The sequence below is a fragment of the Bubalus bubalis genome, chromosome 15, assembly GCF_019923935.1.
Source record: "Bubalus bubalis isolate 160015118507 breed Murrah chromosome 15, NDDB_SH_1, whole genome shotgun sequence".
In the NCBI taxonomy this organism is placed as follows: Eukaryota; Metazoa; Chordata; class Mammalia; order Artiodactyla; family Bovidae; genus Bubalus; species Bubalus bubalis.
The window spans coordinates 34492612-34509288 of NC_059171.1; the positions used below are offsets into that span (position 1 = coordinate 34492612).

General features: G+C 39.4%; 1 protein-coding gene across 1 annotated transcript in view; it reads right to left on the reverse strand.

Annotated features, from left to right (window-relative positions):
• The window catches only part of EIF3H (eukaryotic translation initiation factor 3 subunit H), a 98213-nt gene extending 82998 nt beyond the window's left edge, over nucleotides 1-15215 (reverse strand). Inside the window, exon 1 of the mRNA XM_006061043.3 lies at nucleotides 15051-15215. Within this exon, the coding sequence (XP_006061105.1) occupies nucleotides 15051-15182 (132 nt within the window). The 5' untranslated portion in view covers nucleotides 15183-15215. The remainder of the gene's footprint in view (nucleotides 1-15050) is intronic.
• Nucleotides 15216-16677: the final 1462 nt, after the last annotated feature.

Genomic DNA, 16677 nt, shown 5'->3' on the forward strand with positions numbered 1-16677 from the left:
CTGAACTGATGAATCACACTGTAACAAGCATACTAACAGGCATATTTAATTTTAAAAAGAAGGATTAAGAAATCATAACTTTCAGTTGGCAATGGTGCCAAGCAACAGCACCTGATACTCCGTAAGTGGGAAAGCACACTGAACCACACAACGATTTGAGAGCAGTTTGGCAACGTGCTTACTATGCTTAAAAACATGCATAACCTTCTTTAACTCATTAACTTCAATGATAAGTATTTATTAAATATCTTTTTATAGGTATTTCATTTTATCCAATTTATTAAAGCATTGGAAAAACAGAGAAATGTTAAATTACAAACTCTTAACGGTGCAACAACCCTCAAATTACGAGCTTATAAACTAATTTTTCTCCAGATTTTTATGAATGTATGTTTTTTTTGTTTTCTAAAACATCTAATGTTAGTAATTATTGCTATCCCATATATACAACAAACATCTGCTACTTGTATCAAATGAAAACTAGCTGGAGACAAGGATAGAAGGTAACGGTATTGAGAAAAAAAAAGTTTCATATTAATCATCAGGATACAATGAATACCTATAGCATTTAGGTACTTGAGAGAAAAATAAATCCTTAACATTTTATGTCAAAATACAGTTAATATTCAGACTCAAAGAGTGAAAAAGCTTTATACTTTTATTAAGTTAATACTCAGCTACCACTATTTCAATGAATTCATTTTTTTTTCTTGTATGCTTGGGCTTGGTACCAAAATCAACAAACTCCAGAATATGACGCTTGTATATCCCAGTATCACTTCAGCCCTTTCAGTTTTGATGAAACAAGTAGTTTTCATCAAACAGATGGCTTTGTAAATTATACTACACTTTGCTGTCAAGTCTAATCTTTATAGGAGATAATCATTTTATAGAATGATCTTGTACGAACAGTAGTTTGCAGAGAAAAAAATAAAGCTATTCTCTATTTTCCCATGTCGAGCCAAATGAAATAATATTCAAGTACCACAATTTATTTTTTTCTCTTTTATTTTCACTTTACACAGTTTAATTCATTGATTTTAATTGGAGTATAATTACTTTAAAATATTGTGATGGATTTTGTCATACATCAACATGAATCGGCCACAGGTATACATGATAAGTGAAAGTGAAGTCGCTCAGTCGTGTCCGAGTCTTTGCGACCCCGTGGATTGTAGCCTACGAGGTTCCTCCATCCATGGAATTTTCCAAGCAAGAGCACTAGAGTGGGTTGCCATTTCCTTCTCCAGGGGATCTTCCTGATCCAGGGATGGAACCTGGGTCTCCCACACTGCAAGCAAACGCTTTTACCATCTGAGCCAATATGATATTTTACAACAAAATTATGAACTAATTACCCAGAGAAAAGCAAATGCAACCAAGTTTTCATATAAGTGCCAAAATCAGAAACTTTTATCTAAAAGACTATCTAAAAGCTTGGTAAGGTAAGAGAATCTGACTACAAAAAATAAGAACTGACAAATACCCTCTTCAAAGCCTAATACTTTATAGAGGCTTTTCTTCCCAACATTCCCAGCATTTTCTTTCCCAGAAAAGGGTTGCCAAGGCTGAAAATAGCTGAATAAACTTGTGAAATCCTGTACATTAAGATCAGAAAACAGAGTTGGTTGAAGCCAAAGGTGACAAGAGAGCAAAAGATAAGAAACCACTAGTCTACAACAAATGCTAAAGGAACTTCTCTAGGTGGGGAACACAAGGGGAAAAAAAAAAAAGACCTACAAAAACAAACCCAAAACAATTAATAAAATCATAATAGGAATATGCTGCTGCTGCTGCTAAGTTGCTTCAGTTGTGTCCGACTATGTACGACCCCATAGACGCAGCCCACCCGGCTCCTCTGTCCCTGGGATTCTCCAGGCAAGAATACTGGAGTGGGTTGCCATTTCCTTCTCCAATGCACGCATGCATGTTAAGTCGATTCAGTCATGTCTGACTCTGTGCGACCCTACGGACAGCAGCCCACCAAGCTCCTCTGTCCACAAGGTTCCTGGAATTCTCCAGCAAAGAGGACTGGAGTGGGTTGCCATTTCCTTCTCCAATAACTACCTTATTATGATAACTACCTTAAGTGTAAATGGATAAATGTTCCAACAAAAGGCACAGACTGGATGAATGGATACAAAAACAAGACTCATATACATGCTGTCTACAAGACCCACTTCAGGCCTAAGGACACATACAGACTGAAAGTAGGGGGATGGAAAAATATAATTCATGTAAATGGAAATCAAAATAACACTGGAACAGCAACACTCATGTCAGACAAAACAGACTTTAAAACAAAAGACTATTACAGAGACAAGGAAAGACACTATATAATGATCAAAAGATCAATCCTAGAAGATAAAACAACTATACATATTGATGTACCCAACACAGGAGCACCTCAATACAAAAGGCAAATGCTAGTAAGAGCCATAAAAGGGGAAATCAACAGTAACACCGTAACACTGGGAGATTTTAACACTCCACTTATACCAAAGGATACAACTGCACTCATCTCACACACTAGCAAAGTAATGCTCAAAATCCTCCAAGCCAGGCTTCACAGTACGTGAACCGCGAACCTCCAGATATTCAAGCTAGATTTAGAAAAGGCAAAGGAACCAGAGACCAAATTGCCAACATCTGCTGGATCTTCGAAAAAGCAAGAGAGTTCCAGAAAAACATCTACTTCTGCTTTACCGACTACACCAAAGCCTTTAACTATGTGGATCACAACAAACGGGGAAATTCTTAAAGAGATGGGAAATTCTTAAAGAGATGGGAATACCAGATCACCTGACCTGTCCCCGGAGAAATCTGTATGCAAGTCAAGAAGCAACAGTAACTACTGGACACAGAACAACACACTGGTTCCAAATTGGGAAAGAAGCACGTCAAGGCTGTATATGGTCACCCTGCTTATTTAGCTTATATGCATCATGAGAAGCGCTGGACTGGAGGAAGCACAAGCTGGCATCAAGATTGCCAGGAGAAATATCAATAATCTCAGATATGCAGATGACACCACCCTTATGGCAGAAAGTGAAGAGGAACTAAAAAGCCTCTTGATGAAAGTGAAAGAGGAGAGTGAAAAAGTTGGCTTAAAAAGCTCAACATTCAGAAAACAAAGATTATGGCGTCTGGTCCCATCACTTCATGGCAAACAGATGAGGAAACAGTGGAAACAGTGACAGACTTTATTTTTTAGGGCTCCAAAATCACTGCAGATGGTGACTGCAGCCTGAAATTAAAAGATGCTTGCTCCTTGGAAGAAAAGCTATGACCAACCTAGACAGCATATTCAAAAGCAGAGACATTACTTTGCCAACAAAGGTCAGTCTAGTCAAAGCTATGGTTTTTCCAGCAGTCATGTATGGATGTGCGAGTTAGACTATAAAGAAAGCTGAGGGCCGTAGAATTGATGCTTTTGAACTGTGGTGTTAGAAAAGAATCTTCAGAGTCCCTGGGACTGCAAGGAGATCCAACCAGTCAATCCTAAAGGAAATCAGTCCTGAATATTCATTGGAAGGACTGATGCTGAAGCTGAAACTTCAATACTTTGCCCATCTGATGTGAAGAACTGACTCACTAGAAAAGACCCTGATGCTGGGAAAGACTGAAGGTGGGAGAAGGGGATGACAGAGGATGAGATGGTTAGATGGCATCATCGACTTAAGGGACATGACTTTGAGTAAGCTCCTGGAGTTAGTGATGGACCAGGAAGCCAGGCGTGCTGCAGTCATGGGGTCACAAAGAGTTGGACACGACTGAGTGACTGAACTGAACTTGTAACAATGAATAGATTATTCAGGAAGAAATAATAAGGAAACACAAGATTTAAAAGACACATTAGACCAAATAACACTTGATGTTTAGAAGAACATCTGGTTTCCATCTGAAACCAGCAAAATACACTTTCTTCTCAAGGGCACATGGAACATTCTCCAGGAGAGATCCCATCTTGGGTCACAAGTCAAGTCTCAGTAAATTTAAGAAAATTGAAATCATATTGGGCATCTTTTTTGACCACCCTGCTATGAGATTAGAAACCAACTACAGGGAAAAAAAGACCATAAAAAACACAAACACATGGAGGTTAAACAAGATGCTACTAAATCCACTCCAGTATTCTTGTCTGGAGAATCCCATGGACAAAAGAGCCTGGCTGGCTACAGTCCACGGGGTCGCAGAGTCAGACATGACTAAGCGACTAACATACACACACACACACACACACCGCCCCCCGCCCCCCAGAGATCACTGAAGAAGCCAAAAGAGGAAATGTAAAAAAGCCTAGAAACAAATGACCAAAAAAAACACAATGAACCAAAACCTAAGGGATGCAGCTAAAGCAGTTCCAAAAGGAAAGTTTATGTAATAGCAATACAATTCTACCTCAAGAAACAAGAAACGTCTCAAATAAACAATCTAACCTTACACCTAAAGCAACTAGAGAAATAACAAATAAAACTTAAAGTTAGAAGAATGAGAGAAACCATAAAGATCAGAGCAGAAATAAATGAAATAGAAACAAAGAAGACAACAGCAAAGATCAATGAAACTAAAAGCTGGTTCTCTGAGAAGATGACCAAAATTGATAAACCTTTAGTCAGACTTATCAAGAAAAAAAGGGAGATGACTCAAATCAATAAAATTATAAGTGAAAAAGGAAAAGTTACGACTGAAATACAAAGGATCATAAGAGAGTAATACATGTGAACAACCTGGAAAATATGGACAAATTCTTAGAAAGGTACAATCTTCCAAGACCGAATCAAGAAGAAATATAAAATACGAGCAGATCAATCACAACTAGTAAAACTAAAACTGTGATTAAAATCTTCCAACAAACAAATGTCCAGGACCAGAAGACTTTGCAGGCAAAGTCTATCAAATATTTAGAGAAGAGCTAACACCCATCCTTCTCAAACTCTTCCAAAAAACTGCAGAGGGGGAGGAAGATTCCCAAGCTCATTCTAGGAGGCCACCATCACCCTGATACCAAAACCAGACAAAGATATCACAAAAAAAGAAAATTATAGGCCAATATTACTGACAAACATAGACACTAATATCCTCAACAAAATACTAGAAAACAGAATCCAACAACACATTAAAAGGATCATATACCATAATCAAGTGGAATTTATCCCAGGGATGTGAGGATTCTTCAAGATATACAAATCAATGTGATTGACCATATTAACAAACTGAAGAACAAAAACTATATGTTCATTTCAGCTGATGCATACAAAGCTTTCAACAAAATTCAACACCCATTTAATGATTTAAAAAACTCTCCACAAGATAGGCATAGAGAGAACCTACCTCAACATAAATAAAGGCCATATATTATATTACAAACCCAGAGCAAACATCATCCTCCATGGTGAAAAACAAAGTATTTCTCTAAGATCAGGAACAAGACAAGGGTGCCACATTCGCTACTATTCAACATAGTTTTGGAAGTCTTAACCAGGGCAATCAAAGAAGGAAAAGAAATCAAAGGAATCCAAATTGGAAAAGAAGTAAAATCGTCACTGTTTGCAGATGACATGATAGTATACACGGAAAATTCTAAAAATGCTACCACAAAACTACTACAGCTAATGAATGAATTCAGTCAAGTTGCAGGATACAAAATTAATAAGCAGAAATCTCTTGCACTCCTATACTAACAATGAAAGACTGGAAACAGAAATTAAGGAAACAATTCCATTTATCATTGCAACAAAAAGAACAAAATACCTAGGAAAAACCTATTTAAAGAGGCAAAAGATCTCTATGCAGAAAACTATTAAGATACTTATGAAAGAAATCAAAGATGACACAAAGATATACCATCTTCTTGGACTGGAAGAACCCATATTCTGAAAATGATTGTACTACCCAAAGCAATCTACAGATTCAATGCAATCCCTATCAAACCATCAATGGTATTTTCCACAGAACTGGAGCAAAAAATTTTACAATTTTTATGGAAACACAAAAGACTCCAAACAGCAAAATCATCTTGAGAAAGAAATGGAGCTGGAGGGATCAGGCTCTCTATACTACAAAGCTGCAGTCATCATGACAGCATGGTACTTGCACAAAAAAAAAAGAGCAAGATCAGTGGAGCAGGCTAGGAAGCTCAGCCATAAACCTACATACCTATGGTCACTTAATCTATAACAAAGGAGGTAAGAATAGAAGAACAAAGAAAAGACAATCTCAATAAGTGGTGGTTGGAAAACTGGACAGCTACATGTAAAAGAATGAAATTAGAACATTTCTAATACCATACACAAAAATAAACTCATAATAGATTAAAGATCTAAATGTAAAGCCAGACACTCTAAAATTCTTTAAGGATAAAATAGGCAGAACACTGTCTGACATAAATCACAGCAAGATCTTTTTTTGACCCACCTCCTAGTTATGAAAATAAAAACAAAAATACATAAATGGGACCTAATTAAACTTAAAATTTTTGCACTTAAAAGCAAAGGAAACCATAAACAAGACAAAGAGAAACCCCTCAAAATGGGAAAAAACATTGCAAAGGATTAATCTCCAAAATACACAAACAGCTCATGCTGCTCAACACACACAAAAAAACAAACCAATCCAATCAAATGTTTAGAAGATCTGAAGAGAGATTTCACCAAAGACACACAGATGGCCAAAAAACACACGAAAAGGTGCTCAATATCGCTAATCATTGGTGAAATGCAAATCAAAAATATAATGAGGTATCACCTCACTCCAATCAGAATGGCCATAATCAAAAACTCTATAAACAATAAATGCCATCGAGGGTGTGGAGCAAAGTGAACCTTCTTACACTGTTGGTGACAATGTAAACTGATACAGCCACTATGGAGAACTAAAAACAGAACTATCACATAACCCAGCATTCCCACTACTGGGCGTATTATACCCAGAGAAAACCATAATTCAAAAAAGACGTTTAAAAAGAAGACACATAAACCCCAATGCTCACTGCAGCACTATTTCCAACAACCAGGACAGAAGCAACATAGATATTCACTGACAGATGGATAAAGATGCTGTGGTAGATATATACAATGCAATATTACTCAGCCATAAAAAAAATGGATGTGAGTCAGCTGAGCTGAGGTGGATGAACCTAAAGTCTGTTACACAGAATGCTTTATATTACAATATGTAAAACAAATAGCTATTGGAAAAATTGCTGTATAACACAGGAAGTTCAACCTGATGCTCTGGGACAACCTAGGGGGTCAGATGGCTGGGGGCTAGGAGGTGCTGGGAGGGAGGCTCAAGAGGGAGAGGACATATGTATATTTCTGGCTGATTCACAGTGTTGTATGGCAAAAACCAACACAACACTTAGAGCAATTATCCTCCAATTAAAACTAATTTTTAAAAATTATTTGAAAAAAAAGATACAAGCACCCCACTGTCTATTGCAGCACTATTTACAACAGTCAGGACACAGAAGCAACCTAAACATCCATCAACAGAGGAATGGATAAAGAAGATGTGGTACATAAATGCAATGGAATGTTATTCAGTGATAAACAGAAATGAAACTGGGTCATTTGCCAAGAAGTAGATGAACCTAGAGACTGTCATACAAGCAGAGTCAGAAAGAAAAAAAACAAATATTATATATTAACACATGTAAGTGGAACCTAGAATAGTAGTATAGATGATCTTAGTTGCAAAGCAGAAACAGACATACAGATGTAGAGAAAGAACTTATTAATAACAAAGGAGAAGGGGGGATAGGATGAATTGGGAGATCGGGACTGACGTATATACACTTGCGCTTTGTGTTTAGTTCCTCAGTTATGTCCAATCCCATGGGCTACAGCCCACCAGGCTGCTCTGCACCAAGGAATTTTCCAGGCAAGAATACTGGAGTGCCATGCCATTTCCTCTTCCAGGGGATCTTCCCAACCCAGAGATTGAGGTGGGATTCTTAACCACTAGCACCACCTGAGAAGCCCATATATACACTAGTATATATAAAACAGACAATCAATGAGAATCCACTGAATAGCACAGGGAGCTCTACTAGGGTGAGTCCATGATGACCTAAATGGAAAAGAAATCTAAAAAAGAGGGGACACGTGTATGTATACATATGGCTGATTCTATGCAATATAGGAGAAACTGACATAGTGGTGTAAAGCAACTATACTCCAAAAAAAAAAAAAAAAAAAAAAAAAAAATCCACTAAAGCACTGCTAACAACAGCCAAGACAGAGAAGCAACCTTGTAAAAAGGCAATGGATTTCAACAAGCTCTCTGACCTTAAGGGCAAGAAACTATGGCCAGGATGTCTGCAGGGCCATCCAAGTCTTGAAAGCAACCTGAGATGAAAGAGTCAGATGGACTTAGGTTTGCCTACATGTGGCAGGTAACTTCACTTAGGGATAACCTACGAGTACTGAAAGATGAACTTCCCAGGTCGGTAGGTGCCCAATATGCTACTGGAGATCGGTGGAAACTAACTCCAGAAAGAATGAAGAGACAGAGCCAAAGCAAAATCAACACCCAGTTGTGAATGTGACTGGTGATGGAAGTAAAGTCCAATGCTGCAAAGAGCAGTATCACACAGGAACCTGGAATGTTAGGTCCATGAATCAAGGCAAATTCAAAGTGGTCAAACAGGAGATGGCAAGAGTGAATGTCAACATTCTAGGAATCAGCGAACTAAAATGGACTGGAATGGGTGAATTTAACTCAGAAGACCATTATATCTACTACTGTGGGCAGGAATCCCTTAGAAGAAATGGAGTAGCCATCATGGTCAACAAAAGAGTCCGAAATGCAGTACTTGGATATAATCTCAAAAATGACAGAATGATCTCTGTTCATTTCCCAGGCAAACCATTCAATATCACAGTAATCCAAGTCGATGGCCCAACCAGTAACGGGGAAGAAGCTGAAGCTGAACGGTTCTATGAAGACCTGCAAGACCTTTTAGAACTAACACCCAAAAAAGATGTCCTTTTCATTATAGGGGACTGGAATGCAAAAGTAGGAAGTCAAGAAACACCTGGAGTAACAGGCAAATTTGGCCTTGGAATATGGAATGCAGCAGGGCAAAGGCTAATATAGCTTTGCCAAGAGAACGCACTGGTCATAGCAAACACCCTCTTCCAACAACACAAGAGAAGACTACACATGGACATCACCAGATGGTGGATACCAAAAACAAATTGATTATATTCTTTGCAGCCAGAAGGAAAAGCTCTATACAATCAGCAAAAACAAGACTGGAAGCTGACTGTGGCTCAGATCATGAACTCCTTATTGCCAAATTCAGACTTAAATTGAAGAAAGTAGGGAAAACCACTAGACCATTCAGATATGACCTACATCAAATCCCTTACCATTATACAGTGGTAATGACAACTAGATTCAAGGGATTAGATCTGATAGAGTGCCTGAAGAACTATGGATGGAGGTTCATAACACTGTATAGGAGGCAGGGATCAAGACCATCCCCATGGAAAAGAAATGCAAAAAGGCAAAATGGTTGTCTGACGAGGCCTTACAAATAGCTGAGAAAAGAAGAGAAGCTAAAGGCAAAGGAAAAAAGGAAAGATATACCCATTTGAATGCAGAGTTCCAAAGAATAGCAAGAAGAGATAAGAAAGCCTTCCTCAGTGATCAGTGCAAAGAAATAGAGGAAAACAATAGAATGCAAAAAACTAGAGATCTCTTCAAGAAAATTAGAGATACCAATGGAACATTTCATGCAAAGATGAGCACAATAAAGGACAGAAATGGTATGGACCTAACAGAAACAGAAGATAGTAAGAGGAAGAGGCAAGAATACACAGAAGAACTGTACAAAAAAGAGCTTCACAACCAAGATAAACACAATGGTGTGATCACTCACCTAGAGCCAGACATCCTGGAATGCGAAGCCAAGTGGGCCTTAGGAAGCATCACTACGAACAAAGCTAGTGGAGGTGATGGAATTCCAGTTGAGCTATTTCAAATCCTGAAAGATGATGCTGTGAAAGTGCTGCACTCAATATGCCAGCAAATTTGGAAAACTCAGCAGTGGCCACAGAACTGGAAAAGGTCAGTTTTCATTCCAATCCCAAAGAAAGGCCATGCCCAAGAATGCTCAAACTACCACACAAATGTACTCATCTCACATGCTAGCAAAGTAATGCTCAAAATTCTCCAAGCCAGGCTTCAACAGTACACGAACCAAGAACTTCCAGATGTTCAAGCTGGATTTAGAAAAGGCAAAGGAACCAGAGATGAAATTGCCAACATCCGCTGGATCATCGAAAAAGCAAGAGAGTTCCAGAAAAACATTTATTTCTGCTTTACTGACTATGCCAAAGCCTTTGACTGTGTGGATCACAACAAACTGTGGGAAATTCTTAAAGAGACAGGAATACCAGATCACCTGATCTGTCCTGAGAAATCTATATGCAGGTCAAGAAGAAACATGGAACAATATGGAAGAACAGACTGGTTCCAAATTAGGAAAGGAGTTCATCAAGGCTGCATATTGTCACCCTGCTTATCTAACTTAGATGCAAAGTACATCACAAGATGTACTCTGTCGGGCGGGATGAAGCACAAGCTGGAATCAAGACTGCCGGGAGAAATATCAATAACCTCAGTATGCAGATGACACCACCCGTATGGCGAAAGTGAAGAAGAACTAAAGTACCTCTTGATGAAAGTGAAAGAGCAGAGTGAAAAAGTTGGCTTAAAACTCAACATTAAGAAAACGAAGATCATGGCATCTGGTCCAATCACTTCATGGCAAATAGATGGGGAAACAGTGGAAACAATGACAGACTTTATTTGGGGGGGGGTGGGGGGTGCTCCAAAATGGTGACTGCAGCCATGAAATTAAAAGACACTTGGAAGAAAAGCTATGACCAACCTAGACAGCATATTAAAAAGCAGAGACGTTACTCTGCCAACAAAGGTTAGTCTAGTCAAAGATATGGTTCTTCCAGTAGTCATGTATGAATGCAAGCACTGAATTATAAAGAAAGCTGAGCACTGAAGAATTGATGCTTTTGAACTATGGTGTTGGAGAAGACTCTTGAGAGTCCCTTTGACTACAACGAGATCCAACCAGTACATAAAGGAAATCAGTTCTGAATATTCATTGCAAGGACTGATGCTGAAGCTGAAACTCCAATACTTTGGCCACCTGATGCAAAGAACTGACTCAAAGGAAAAGACCCTGATGCTGGGAAAGACTGAAGGCAGGAGGAGAAGGGGACAACAGAGGGTAAGATGGTTGGATGGCATCACCAACTCAATGGACATGGGTTTGGGTGGACTCCAGGAGTTGGTGATGGACAGGGAATCCTGGCGTGCTGCATGCAGTCCACGGGGTCGCAACGAGTCGGACACAACTAAACTGAACTAGTACTCTTCCTGACTCTCCTTATATACACGGACCATTCATTAACAGCATATGATCACATGCCAAGATGAATAACACAAGTTGTCACCATAAAAATAAAAAGGTCAGAGAAAAGAAGAGATTGATGTGGCCCAGAGCAGCACTGCTCAAACATTAAAATGTTATAAATCACCTGAAACAATAGATCAAGAGAAATTCTGAGATACTGTGTTTCTGTCTTTCTAACAAGCTACCAGGCAAGGCCAATTCTGCTTGTCTTGCTGGTCCTTGGGCCAGACCTGGAGTATCAAAAGTGTAATGTACATAAGAAAGGTTAAGATTCAGACTGGTTTAGGGGGATCAAAGAGGGTTTTACATGAAAAGTCCAATAGGAAGAATTAGCTTGATCTTATCTAGGAATGAAGAGATCACCTGACTACAATGACAATTCACTCGTCCATTCTATAAGGATATACTGAGTACCGACTGCACAACATACATAAAAAACAGGCTGTCAAGTCGATTGGAATGGACAGTTAACATTACCAAGAGATACCACTTCACAAGGAAAGCAAGTCATCTCACTGTCCATTAACATGTAGAAGAGGAAAATTATGTTCTACTCATGCAATGAAATGCTAAGTAGTAATGACAATGAATGAATGAAAGCTCCTCACTCTAGAACAGAATAATCTCAAGATCATGGTGTGAGATACATATATATATATGATTCAAGACATAGGTGAACATGCAATATGATTTAACTAACACTTCATCCTTTTTATTAATATAAACACGCCAAAGTAAACAAATCGTTTGGGAATACTCTGTGTGGTACAGCTATAAAGAAAACCAAGAAATTACTGAAACAAAGCTCACAAGAGTGATTACAGGTACAAAAAAGGGATGGGAGAAAAGCATGAAATGGAAAGGACTTCAAAGAGACTAAAAATTCTATTTCTCAAGTTAAAAGCCAGGTAAATGGATACTTATTCTGTGATTACTTAAATTATGTATTAAAGACATTATTTTACATGTATATCCTGTTGTTTTACAGTTCTTTACTAATGTTATCAATGATCTTTTTAAAAACTAAATCAAGAAACTGGTGATGGCAGATTCTAGTAGCACTGAGTTGAAGAAAGATTGGAAAACCACAAATACAGATGAATTATTTAACCACTGACATCAAAGGAAAGAAGTGGGGACTAAGAATGAACACAAGTGAAAGTGAAAGTCGATCAGTCGTGTCCAGCTCTTCGCAACCCCATGGACTATGGAATTCTCCACAGTCCACAGAATTCTCCAGGCCAAAATACTGGAGTGGGCATACTTTACCTTCTCCAGGCGAACTCCCCAACCCAGATATCGAACCCAGGTCTTCCACATTGCAGGTGGATTCTTTACCCGCTAAGCCACAAGGGAAGCCCAAAAATACTGGAGTGGGTAGCCTATCCGTTCTCCAGCAGATCTTCCCGACCTAGGAATTGAACCAGGGTCTCCTGCATTGCAGATGGATTCTTTACCAACTGAGCTATCGGGGAAGCCCAAGAATGAATGCAAAGTGCTAAGTAAAAAGAGACAGGGTTGGACATTTTAATATGGAAAAGCCTGACAATCGCCATGTGTTAAGAGAAAGGTATAATTAAAGACTGATGAAACAAAACTAAAGGTTCGAAAAGAAAGGCTCAAGAAGAAAAGGAAATCTGGCCCTGACTATCACCAAGGTGCCAGAAACAAATGTGATTAAACATCAGACTAAGCAAATTAGTCCTGGGTGGCTGGAATGAGCCATTCCTATGAAGCATGGGAATAGTGGCAAGTTAACCTGAACACAAAAGCCAAGGACATCTTGGTCAGCCTTGAACTCATTGCAAAGGCACTAAAAACATTTCAAGAGGGAAGTTAACCATGTCTGAACTTTCACATTAAAGTGCATGTTTTAATAAAAGTATGAAGGATGGACTGAAGCAGGCTAAGAGAACAATTCAAGACGCTATGAAAATAATCTACAGAAAAAGATATCAGAACATGAAATGGAAGTACTACAAAAAGAAACTAAAATACTTTATTCATCAATTTATCCTATCTATCTCAATTAACTGATTCAGTTTTAGAATGTAACAGATGAAAAGTCATAATACCTGTCTGCCCTCAGTAGCTTGCATTCTACTGGAGGAGAAAAACAAGAAAACAAACAAAACAATTGCAAGTAGTGGAAAATGCTATGAAGGAAATGAAGGTGATGTAATGGAGAGTAATGGGAATGAAGCTATGTTTTACACGGTAGTTAGGCAAGACCTCTCTTGAGATGCTGACACTTAAGCCAATACCTTAAAGGCTCAAAAAAAAAAAAAGCCACGGAGTAGGAAGATATATTTCAGACAGTATTTCAGGCTGAGAAAATAAAACACTTAAAGCTGACTGTGACTGAGGCCTAGAAGAAAGTATGAGGTGAGTCTGAAGAAAGAGACAATAGCAGGGCCTTGAAGACTGAGTAAGAATTCTACATTTTATTTTAAGTGGATGTGGCTGGTGGAATCTAGAAGAAAAGCAAATGAAATGTGATATATTTTGGACGTAGAACCAACAGAATTTGCTGAGGGACTGGACGCCAAGGGTAAAATAAGAACAAGCATACCTTAATGCTCAGGTTTTGACTTTTCAAACAGGTAGATAGCAGTTCCATTTACTAAGATAGGAAAGAGTGAGGTAAGATCGATGCGTGGGAGAGAAGCAGGGCAAGGGTCAACAATTTTATTTTGGACACATTAAGTTTGAAGTTCCTATGAGATATCCTAACAGTGACAGCAAAATGCCTAAGAGTAGCATTCAAGAACCACGTCTGACAAGAAACATAAACCTAGGAGTTATCAGAATACAAATAATATTTGAAGTCTTGAAAAGAGGGCCTTAAAGAAAGTCTACTACTATAACTGTTGCAAATGTAACAGCAGTAGCTAAAAGTACATGTTAACACCTTTTACCATTTAACTTACCAAGCACAAAGAGATTAATAATATGCCCGACGTCATTCAGCTAATTTTAGCGCTGGATTTCAAGCCAAGCCGTCTGACATCAGAGTTGCGCTTTTCATCTGCTTTGTCAAGCAGAGACCAGGTGGAAGGACGCCTAAACCCAAATCCCAAGGCACTCCAATATTCACAAAGAGGGAAAGAAGTCAACATAAGGTATTTATTCCAATAACGCGGTTTCACGTAACAGCTGAACCATAGGCTCAAAAGTGGCTACAAACTAATCTCCACTTGGAAAGTTACAGATGTCAGATCCCAACAGGGAAACAAAGTTTACTCTTCCCTTCCAAAAGCCCTATATCCTTCTCGACACCTCCGTCACATACTTGCCTCCCAGAATAGTCATTCTCCAAATACCCTGTCCCAAGCATCTCAAAGACAAGCCCCCGAGAAATCTGTCACACACACACACCCGAGCCCAGGTCCACTTTCTGAGTCCTCAACTCCCCGATAAGACGGCAGAGAAGGTGGCCGCGTCTTCCGAACATAAAGTGAAGATAAAGACAGAAGGTTTTACAGGAAATCCTTGGCCCAGCTTCAGCAAGCCCAGAGGGGAGACTGCCGGAGAGCACGCCTGGCAAGACCGGGCTGGGAAATGATCTCCCCACGTGGGCCGGGAGAAAAGGAACCCCACTCACCAAGCCATCTATCTGCACTTGCTTCACGGCGGAATCTCCGGATCCTCCTTTGCCTTTGCCTTTGCCTGCAGCGCCGGTGGTAGAGCTGGAAGAGGTGGCGGATGAACCGGTGCCTTCCTTGCGGGACGCCATCTTTCCAGCCGGACAGGAAAAGAAAAACGTGAGTTGCCGGAAGCGGAAGTAAAGTTTTACTTGACGTCAGGCGCAGTCTGGCGTTCGATGGGCGGAGCTGTTAGGAAAGGCCGGCGGGGGATGCCCCGCTCCCTTCTCTTTTCCAGCCTTTCTTCGGCAGTGGAACGCCTTGCGCATGTGCGTTCGTTTAGAAAGCTTTAAGAAAGGCAAAAAGAAATTTTTGAAAGTGTTTTCCCCGTTATGTTTAATCGGTATGCACTAGATAGTGAATCAATTGCTTTATAGCTAACATTTATGTAGCGTGTCATTCGTATAAACTGCTTTCACTTCTCATTTTTTTTAATTAATCGGTAGTCCCAATGTGACAAACTTTGAAGAACTGTACTTACTTCAATAGCATATTTGGCAATTGAGACATGATTTGCCAAACGTCATTCTGTTCATTAATGGCGAGCTTATATTGAAGGTTTTTTTTTTTTTTTTTTTGCTTATTGAATGTTAGTTATATGTATAATTTCTTTTGGATTTTAACTGTCTAAATGAAGGGTTTTTTTAACATTTCTTTCCTATTTTTGTCCTTGGCAATATCTAAGATTTTCCAGTCATGCATGTTAATCACACTACATGTGAAACTGATTGGTGTCATTTCAGGGGGGCTCTGAAGAGCTCCATTACTATAGTCCTTTATGTCTCAGTGCACAGAAGAATTCAACAAGAGCAAAGTGGTAGATAAAAAGTGATTTATTAGAATAGAACACTTGTGAGGCTTACAAGCAGGTGGGCAAGAAATGCCATGCCCCAAGAACTAGTTGGCTACAGCTTTATAATCAAAGGAAAACGGGGAAAGAGGAGAAGACCTCCTTTGTCTTTCTTGAGTAGACATCATGTTTTCATCATTAGCTCCTCCAGGCTGAGCAGGGGAGTTTTTCTTGTTCCTGTGTGGTCAAGCTAGGTCTACAAATTACTGTTTTTTATGCATGCAGAGAGCATTTCGGAGGGATCACTGGACAGGATGTGGGTCTCTTGCCACCATTGTTTTATTGTTTGTTGGTGTGTCCCATGCTTCTCTTGCATGGTTTTGTTGCTAAGCAAGCCTGCTTGGTTTTGTGGTGAGGCAAATCTGCTTTCCCCACTCCAGTACTCTTGCCTGGAAAATCCCATGGGCGGAGGAGCCTGGTAGGCTGCAGTCCATGGGGTCGCTAAGAGTCGGACACGACTGAGCAACTTCACTTTCCCTTTTCACTTTCATGCATTGGAGAAGGAAATGGCAACCCACTCCAGTGTTCTCGCCTGGAAAATCCCAGGGGCAGGAGAGCTTGGTGGGTTGATGTCTATGGGGTCACACAGAGTCGGACACGACTGAAGTGACTTAGGAGTAGCAAACCTGCTTTCTCAAGTAATCATTAACGTACAGGGGTCTCCCATATTTTTCTACTTATGGAAAATCCCTAGTGGGATTAACTATTTAATCACCTATTTTATCCTGTCATTCTGT